This window comes from Phyllobates terribilis, unplaced genomic scaffold, assembly GCF_046119375.1.
Source record: "Phyllobates terribilis strain yellow unplaced genomic scaffold, ASM4611937v1 Scaffold_5__5_contigs__length_657084704, whole genome shotgun sequence".
NCBI lineage: Eukaryota > Metazoa > Chordata > Amphibia > Anura > Dendrobatidae > Phyllobates > Phyllobates terribilis.
This window is the reverse complement of record NW_027362765.1, coordinates 177,250,346-177,260,363: the sequence shown is the minus strand read 5'-3', so window position 1 is coordinate 177,260,363 and position 10,018 is coordinate 177,250,346. Positions and strand designations below refer to the sequence as shown.

Sequence of the window (10,018 nt, the reverse complement as noted above, 5' to 3'; positions counted from 1 at the left end):
TGTCACACTGTTGCATTATGGCGATCTCCTTTATGATTTCCTGCAGGTCAGACTCCACAGGAATCTGTTTAATGGCCACGATCTGGCTGGTTTCTTTGTGGCTGGCTTTAAATACACTGCCATATGACCTATGGAAGAACAAAAACACATGAAAGGCATTAGATAATCGGGCAGCTTTGCATTTATCTGTGACGTACCTCACTAATTCATCTAACTACTAAAATAAAAAATTACGGTATACACCCACATTTCCACCCCAATGTATGAGCAACACATAATAGCTATTAGATAGGACTTCAAAAAAAGGGGCTCCCTATACTGCAAGTATAGCTATGCTCACATATTTCATATTATTTTCTGCTGTGCCATAGTAACAACAAAACAAAAACGCTGTAGTGTCATGTTAGTCGCATGGTGGCCACAGAGGCCAACAACCCAGTGAACTTACTAGGAGTTCCACTGTGGTGTCCTAGTGGAGCTTCAACCACAGATGTGAATCAAAAAGAAACTATTCTACAGGGCTGAAAGGGTTGAAGGTTGCCAACTTGAGTGTACAAATAATGAGCAGGTCTCTCAGGGCTGTAGGCATATCTATAGCTGCTTTATATGGCAGAGCATAAACATCACCAGTGACCCCATTTCTCCTACCCAGGATCTCCAAATCCAAGTATGACAAGGAAGCAATGGGCTAACAGACGCCACTTCAGTCACGGCTGGACTTTTAGTTTTACAGAGGAGTTGGGCTTTAACTTTCAAGTAGATATCATGCTATGGTGGATAAAGTACATTTCTATTTGTCAGAAAAATAGCAAAATCTTCATCACTTACCCTTCCCCAAGTTTTTCCAGGACATCGAATACTTCCTCCGGCTGTTTATTTAGATTGTCTTCACTGAGTTTTTTTAACTGCCTATGATCAGAAAAGAGATTTATGTTAACAAACATAAAATACAGAGCAGAAAAGTCCTCTCATACATACAGTACAGACCAAAAGTTTGGACACACCTTTTCATTTAAAGATTTTTCTGTATTTTCATGACTATGAAAATTGTACATTCACACTGAAGGCATCAAAACTATGAATTAACACATGTGGAATTATATACTTAACAAAAAAGTGTGAAACAACTGAAAATATGTCTTATATTCTAGGTTCTTCAAAGTAGCCACCTTTTGCTTTGATGACTGCTTTGCACACTCTTGGCATTCTCTTGATGAGCTTCAAGAGGTAGTCACCGGAAATGGTTTTCACTTCACAGGTGTGCCCTGTCAGGTTTAATAAGTGGGATTTCTTGGATTATAAATGGGGTTGGGACCATCAGTTGTGTTGTGCAGAAGTCTGGTGGATACACAGCTGATAGTTCTACTGAATAGACTGTTAGAATTTGTATTATGGCAAGAAAAAAGCAGCTAAGTAAAGAAAAACGAGTGGCCATCATTGCTTTAAGAAATGAAGGTCAGTCAGTCTGAAAATTGGGAAAACTTTGAAAGTGTCCCCAAGTGCAGTTGCAAAAACCATCAAGCGCTACAAAGAAACTGGCTCACATGAGGACCGCTCCAGGAAAGGAAGACCAAGAGTCACCTCTGCTTCTGAGAATAAGTTTATCCGAGTCACCAGCCTCAGAAATCGCAGGTTAACAGTAGCTCAGATAAGAGACCAGGTCAATGCCACACAGAGTTCTAGCAGCAGACACATCTCTTCAACAACTGTTAAGAGGAGACTTTGTGCAGCAGGCCTTCATAGTAAAATAGCTGCTAGGAAACCACTGCTAAGGACAGGCAACAAGCAGAAGAGACTTGTTTGGGCTAAAGAACACAAGGAATGGACATTAGACCAGTGGAAATCTGTGCTTTGGTCTGATGAGTCCAAATTTAAGATCTTTGGTTCCAACCGCCGTGTCTTTGTGCGACACAGAAAAGGTGAACGGATGGACTCTACATGCCTGGTTCCCACCGTGAAGCATGGAGGAGGAGGTGTGATGGTGTGGGGGTGCTTTGCTGGTGACACTGTTGGGGATTTATTCAAAATTGAAGGCATACTGAACCAGCATGGCTACCACAGCATCTTGCAGCGGCATGCTATTCCATCCGATTTGCGTTTAGTTGGACCTTCATTTATTTTTCAACAGGACAATGACCCAAAACACACATCCAGGCTGTGTAAAGGCTATTTGATCAAGCAGGAGAGTGATGGGGTGCTACGCCAGATGACCTGGCCTCCACAGTCACCAGACCTGAACCCAATTGAGATGGTTTGGGGTGAGCTGGACCGTAGAGTGAAGGCAAAAGGGCCAACAAGTGCTTAGCATCTCTGGGAACTCGTTCAAGATTGTTAGAAGACCATTTCCGGTGACTACCTCTTGAAGCTTATCAAGAGAATGCCAAGAGTATGCAAAGCAGTCATCAAAGCAAAAGGTGGCTACTTTGAAGAACCTAGAATATAAGACATATTTTCAGTTGTTTCACACTTTTTTGTTAAGTATATAATTCCACATGTGTTAATTCATAGTTTTGATGCCTTCAGTGTGAATGTACAATTTTCATAGTCATGAAGATACAGAAAAATCTTTAAATGAGGTGTGTCCAAACTTTTGGTCTGTACTGTATACTCGCACTTCTCATAGAAAGTGATCAGAAGATAGTGGTCATAGACCCCAACATGTACTATTTCTTAGAATTAATGGGTCCACAACGCCCTAACACGAAACATACCTCTTAAAGAGTTATACTCAAAATAGGAATGTATCCATAGGATAAGGGATAAATTGTTAAGGGTCCAACCTCTCAGACACCCAGTTATCCTGAGAACGGGGGAGCCCATCTTGAATTGAGCCATGGTGAACATGCTTGACCTCCGCTCTATTTATTGTCTATGTGGCTGTTGGAAACAGCTCGATGGGAGACAATTCCGGAGATGTTGCCGATAGCCGGAAATAGGTCTGGATACCATGTAGGCAATGTCATGAAGAGACTTTTACGAGCGAATGTCACACCCATCCTACTCGTAGGATTGTGGTGTGGGGTAGTAAATAGGACCCTTCCAATCTCCATTCAATGTAAACGAACAGCTCAGAAATGCACTGATATTGTTGTGGAACTAGAGGTACAGCCAGTTCTCCAAAGTGTCCTTGGAGTCGTTATACAACACGACAACACCAGGCCGCATGTTGCTCGTGCTGCTGTGAACAGTCTGTGTGCTACCATGGCATGCAGCATCTCTGGACGTTTCTCCCATCGAGCACACCTGGGCCAATTACAAAGGAAGCTGCCAGCAGCGGAACTTGATGATTAGTGTGCATTCAGAGCGGCATAACATTCCTCAGACAACACGGTTACAGAGCATGCTCACACAACTCTCTTAAAGAAATCAATGAGTCATCTCCCTTAATACTTTTTGATACGTCTTTATGTCTGCTCTAAAACATATACCTAAACGCTAACAGACGCTCAAGCAAAATGGCTGACTCCACAATCATGTACCAAAAATAGGATAAAAAATACATGCAATTTAAAAAAATGCCATCTTTCAGTCTCTGATTTAGAAATATATATAGATGATACATCCCTTGTAAAGTTGATGTAAGCCCAAATGTTTAAAAGAATACGAGATTGGCTTGCAGCTATCTGATGCTTATGGTAGCTTAAAAAGTATCTGTTCTTTAACGCAAAGCCTATAGAAAAGCCTGGTATTGCTGCTATTAACACCCACTAATTATAACTGCTTTTCCATTTTGTACATAAGCTCTATATCCAGGAACTGTCCCTATTCTCATGCTCTGTAACTTTCATCCATTCTTTATCGGTTGCTCTTCATCATCAGTCTGCCAGCCCTATAGGTGCATGAACTTTACTTCTCTAATTTCCTAGCATGCATTACCCAGTGGATTGCCTGCACTAAACTGAAAACTTGCCTCTGTAATGCCTGTATGCAGTGTGACCTTATTGCTGCTAGAGATGGATTATACTTGACAACAGGCATAGGACAGTTAAGATAGAAGAGAGATACCTAGTCACCGATACTTTGGGTGATGTGTCAGGGATGAGACAACATACATTTTAAACAAAATGATTTCTAGATTGCGTATTACATTATGTATTAAATGAGATCAAGTTGTCTGAAAGTACAGTGACCATTCAAAGGGGCACTCTCCCGTGGAGCCGCTCGTCTGGACGGTGCACTCTCCCGTGGAGCCGCTCGTCTGGACGGTGCACTCTCCCGTGGAGCCGCTCGTCTGGACGGTGCACTCTCCCGTGGAGCCGCTCGTCTGGACGGTGCACTCTCCCGTGGAGCCGCTCGTCTGGACGGTGCACTCTCCCGTGGAGCCGCTCGTCTGGACGGTGCACTCTCCCGTGGAGCCGCTCGTCTGGACGGTGCACTCTCCCGTGGAGCCGCTCGTCTGGACGGTGCACTCTCCCGTGGAGCCGCTCGTCTGGACGGTGCACTCTCCCGTGGAGCCGCTCGTCTGGACGGTGCACTCTCCCGTGGAGCCGCTCGTCTGGACGGTGCACTCTCCCGTGGAGCCGCTCGTCTGGACGGTGCACTCTCCCGTGGAGCCGCTCGTCTGGACGGTGCACTCTCCCGTGGAGCCGCTCGTCTGGACGGTGCACTCTCCCGTGGAGCCGCTCGTCTGGACGGTGCACTCTCCCGTGGAGCCGCTCATCTGGACGGTGCACTCTCCCGTGGAGTCGCTGGTCTGGACGGTGCACTCTCCCGTGGAGCCGCTGGTCTGAACGGTGCACTCTCCCGTGGAGCCGCTGGTCTGAACGGTGCACTCTCCTATGCTGCAAACAGAGGATGCGCGCTGTGGCGCTGAAACTTGCTGGATCCAAACAGTTTCTGAGCAGTGCTTCCAATCTCTATAGCAAACAGCTTGCAAGTACTGGGCTCCTTACCAAGCCAACCAGCCACCTCTGACAGACTGCGCAAGTTGCCAGTAACCTGAACAATGAGCAGTAAACTATAGAATTAAAAATCTTGACGCTTTTATTTTTACAAGCACTTTGCAGTTTTAACTATAATATGGAGAATAACCATTTAACTGCATTCTCCATACAGTGGAATATCTGCAATTTATATAAAAAAAAAGGGACTGCAGCGTATGGCAATGGAGAGGGTACAAATAAGCATGGAAACATCCTTGTAACATTCGATTATAAATAGAAACACAAGCTTCATAGCAGGAAGTCGGTGTGAACAGCAGGGTATTTTACTAGAACAAGTGCCTTCTGGTTGCTAATGCACAAAAGCAGAAGCGATGGAAGGAGACTTGCCCAATAGTGTGTTACACAATCCTATGTTACAGTTATGTAAATGTCACATCCACCAAGGCCGTGCCAATGTGGAAGCTGCACAGCCGGCCATGGTGTGTGACATACAGGCTGACACTTCCTGAATCAAGTCTCCTCCACGGCAGCCCCTATTCTGTAATGTGCCATATTAGATCACAGGCTGCTACATATGGAGTAATAGGTGTATACAGAGGTATACAGCACCAATATCTACGGACAATCTCTAGTCTATGGGGTTTAATCAAAGGTAACAAGGATTGGATCGAATGACCAATAGCAGTGCCATTGGTCTAAGCCTATGTTCACACAACCTTTAGATGTTGCAGATTTCTGCACCTATTAAGTAAAATATCACTTGTGCTTTTTCGAAAATCTGAAACATAAAAAAACTCACCAAATACTCATTATAGGAACGTAGCCATAATCTGCTTAGTTTCCCTCACATATTACTATGTAAATTAAGTTAGTAAGAACATACATGGTAATGGGAAATCTGGACTGGTGTCTGCACATGGCTGATGGGTTCTACGTCATCCACACAGTGTCCTCCATCGCGCTCAGGCTCATTCTATCTACCCTGCCGAGGGCAGAGCACAGTAGTGTAGTCCGCATGCACCGGCTTTACTTCTTGGTCATTGGTGCTGTTTCGCCTTTCCCGGCGCATGCGCACTACAGTACTATGCTCTGCCCTGATTAGGACAAAACAAAGTGCGCCTGCACAGGAGCAAAATGGGGGACACTGAGTGGATAACGTAGGAAGCGTCATCCACATGAAGCATGGCAGGAGGACTGCGATTGAAGGAAGAGAGGAGGCACCGGATCAAGACCAGAGACGCCCATCAGGCAGGACCGCGCCATATGAATGGGCGGCACAGTGGCTCAGTGGTTAGCACTGCAGCCTTGCAGCGGTGGGGTCCTGGGTTTAAATCCCACCAAGGACAACATCTGCAAGGAGTTTGTATGTTCTTCCCGTGTTTGCGTGGGTTTCCTCCGGGTTCTCCGGTTTCCTCCCACACTCCAAAGACATACTGATAGGGAATCTAGATTGTGAGCCCCAATGGGGACAGTGCCCATAATGTCTGCAAATTGTCTGAATTGTTAAGCGCTGCGGAATATGTTGGTGCTATATAAATAAAAAGATTATATGGGGGCATTATAAATGATATTTTTGGGGCTATGTAGAGTGGGTTGGAGACTCATACACATCTTCCTAGAATACTGTAAAACAGGCCGTAGAGGCGGTGTCAGTACTTTATAGTGGGAAAATCTGGTATCAGGTTCCCTTTAAATATTATGATTTTCATACACATTTTATCAATGCCTATCTGTCCTTTAGAAAAACCTATGGGAAAATGGAAACCAGGGAACTAGAAAAACAAAAAAGTCACCACAAGTGTGAACAAAACACTGTTCGGCTATGTGTACACAGTGTTTTTGCAGAGTTTTTGTCGATTCAGTGAAAACTCCAAATCTTCCTCAAAAACTTGAGTTAATTTTTGAGGAAGATTTTTGCTCCAAAAACTCATCAAAAAGACTCAGCGTGAACACAGCCTTTTAGCGTTTCTCATACTTTCCTACTAACTCCCAGCTAATATCTGCATTTTATGTACTAGAAACAAAATAAAAAATGCAGAAAAACATGGGAAAAGCAATGTTTAAAGCCCCCCTATTAATACAACTTTTCTAAAGCAGACAACCTTGTATTAAATTGTTATTATTAAGAGAGAAAGTATATCCCATTGTCCCCGGGAATGGCTAATATCGCCTCCCAGGTGAGTGGAAATATGGCTGAACGGCATTTACACAGTAATTATTGCTGCATTGTCAAATATAAGACGTCGTATGATAACTGCCCTGTGTGAACGAGGCCGCAGGGAAGTCAACATGAGTGTCGTCCGGGATATATAAAAATGTAAATGTATCGTGGAAAAATGCTACTATGAAGCAGAATCTACAGATCAATAAACTAGTCTCAGAAAATCTTATAGTACGGCAAAAAAATGGCCCCCGTGAGATCATCAAATATATCATTGTACCAACATGTGTGGAAAAATAAAACAAAAGACATTCTGTAAATATGACACTAAATCACACACAAAGGATACTAAGTAATAGATGAAGAAGTCCTAACTTTTCTGCCCGGAAACTAAACATACTGGGGAATTAGTAGAGGACAGATCACACCGATCAGATCGCAGCAGCATTGATCGCCGCCAGACATCAGCTTAGTATTTGTGCAGACGCTTCTACCTCCTCGGGTGGTTCCTCAGCTGCACAGTCTCCATCCTGCCGCCAGGTCTGCGCTCTGCCCAGTGGTCGGGGATGCAGTCTCCCCAGCGCGCCCTCCAGCACTACATGTACCGGCTGCTGCACAGGACGATCGCAGCTAATGGATAGTGCACAGACACCACTGTGTGCTCAGACAGACAGACAGACACTATATACTAGATACTAGTGAGCGGAAGTAGGAACAGGAAGCGAGTGCAGCACTTGCAGCAGCGCTGATGTCACCTCTGATAAGGCAGAGTGTAGCCTGCAGGTGACTTTCCTTCTGGTGACACCTTATGTCTAGCTTTATTCTGGGTTGGGATGCACTCTACAGACTTGGGCTGCTGTAGAACTACAACTGCTAGCATACACTGCCAGACAAGTCATTTACAACCAGCACAGCATGGGAAACTACAAGAAGCAACAGAAGGATGGCAGCATTGCTGATGGAAAAAGAGCATATTTCAGCTGGATCCACACAGATTGCCTTTTTTCCTTTTTTTTTACTGCATTGTTACTTTAAACTGTATCACAATTATTAAAGGGGGTTTCCAACTTTTTAAAAAAATGGTTCCTAATAAAAAAAAAAAAAAAGGAAATGTTACCACTTTAACTCCCTCCTGCTCCAGTCGTCTTTGCTGGAAACAAACGCGATGACGTCCCAACCATACAGACACCAGACCAATAGGACCACGGACCGATGGGCAGGAGGTCATCACTCCCAGGGTCCTGTATGCACAACCAAAGTGTCAAAGTCTATAGGACTGATACAAGACCTCAGGTGTCATGAGAGGTGGGGGTCCCAGCTGTGCGACCACCAGTGATCATACAGTTATCACCTATCTGCATTTTCTAATTCCATCAGTGGAACATGACAGCAAAATGAATGGGGGTGTCAGAGTCCAGCCATGTTGGTACTAACAGATCCCAGCGAGTATGCGTAGACAGTGCGCTATGCCTTCTACATGGTCTATGGCAGCGGGGCCAGCACCACAGCTATAGGGAGTGTAGAGGCACATAACATTGGAAGCCAGAAGGCCTCAGTATCTCTAAGAGCTCGGGCACACCACCGATTATATCAGATGAGTGCTATCCTTGGTTTTGACAGATTTCACTCCCATCTATGATATTCTATGGGGCTGTTCTTTCCTCAAAGGAAAAAATCGGAGACATCTGAGTGTCAGATCAAAATCAACAATGCACATCTATGGGTCTGTGAATAACATCAGACCAAACTCAGATGACAATTTTCACAGACTGACAATAGAGAAGGTGGAGAAACTTTTTCTTTCCTCTCCACATCCGAGAAAAACTGATGCTGCTCTGATCAAAGTCTGATCACAATAATCGGACCAATTTTGTTAGTGCATGGTATCTGGTAGATCCTGTTGTCAATTTTGCCAGGAACTTAAAGGGAATCTGTCACCCCCTGGTACTTACCTGACCTCTAATATGGGCATACAGGTGATAGAAATGTAAATCTATACCTACCTGTACGCCTCATATTAGAGGTCTTGTTGCTGTGAAATGTCTTTTTATTCATACAACCTTCTGATGTGTTCCCGTCCCGCCTCCTGTGTGAATTATAATGTTCCCCCTCCCCTGCATGTCACAGTGCCCTGTGATGTGAAGTTGCAGCATCCAAATCCAGGCACTGTGACATGCAGGGGAGGGGGGAAACATTGTATTTCACACAGGAGGTGGGGATTTCTTCCAGTTCACAGCCCTGGGCCACAAGCATCAGAAACTTGATTGAATAAAAAGACATTTCACAGCAACAAGACCTCTAATATGAGGCATACAGGTAGGTATAGATTTACATTTCTATCACCTGTATGCCCGTATTAGAGGTCTGATAAGTGCCAGGGGGTCACAGATTCCCTTTAAAGGGAATCTGTCACCCCTTTGGAGTTATCAGACCTCTAATACAGGCATACAGGTGATAGAAAAGTAAATCTATACTTACCTGTATGGCCCATATTACAGGTTTGATTGCAGAGAAATCTCTTTCTATTCAATACGTTTTTCTAGGCTTGGAGTCCGGGGGACACCAAGAAATGCCCGCCTATATGTTTAATTTAAATATTCCCCCCTCCATTGCCCTCCCCTGCTGCACGTCACAGGGCCCTGTGACATGCAGTCTAGAGCTGAACATCCCGCACATGCGCAATGCGCCTATAGCTGAAGGCTATACGTCACACCCAGCATCCACCGTGCGCTTTTCCTCTCCTGCATTCATTGGGAAAGCGCGCGGTGGATGCTGGGCTGTGACACATGGGGAAACCCTGCCCACAACCCATCAATTAGTGGGGAGCGCGTCACTGGGTCACGCCTGACTTGACGTGACATCAGCGGATGCCAGAGGAGGCTGCAGCCGAGGGTCACGTGAGGTCTGTGAGCGGCCAGTGATAGCAATATTGACAGTGCAAGGTATTTGCTAAAAGTATTATTTCCACCGTTTA

The 10,018-nt window shown here is 44.8% G+C and overlaps 1 protein-coding gene across 1 annotated transcript in view; it reads right to left on the bottom strand.

Moving 5' to 3' along the window:
- The window catches only part of LOC141272622 (serine/threonine-protein kinase 4-like), a 54,393-nt gene extending 46,600 nt beyond the window's left edge, over window positions 1–7,793 (bottom strand). Inside the window, exons 1-3 of the mRNA XM_073683531.1 lie at window positions 7,539–7,793; window positions 829–909; window positions 1–128 (exon numbers count right to left, since the gene is read on the bottom strand). The exon at window positions 1–128 is cut by the window's left edge and continues 1 nt beyond it. Coding sequence (XP_073539632.1) covers window positions 1–128; window positions 829–909; window positions 7,539–7,573 — 244 coding nt within the window. The 5' untranslated portion in view covers window positions 7,574–7,793. The remainder of the gene's footprint in view (window positions 129–828; window positions 910–7,538) is intronic.
- Between the last annotated feature and the right edge of the window lie 2,225 nt (window positions 7,794–10,018).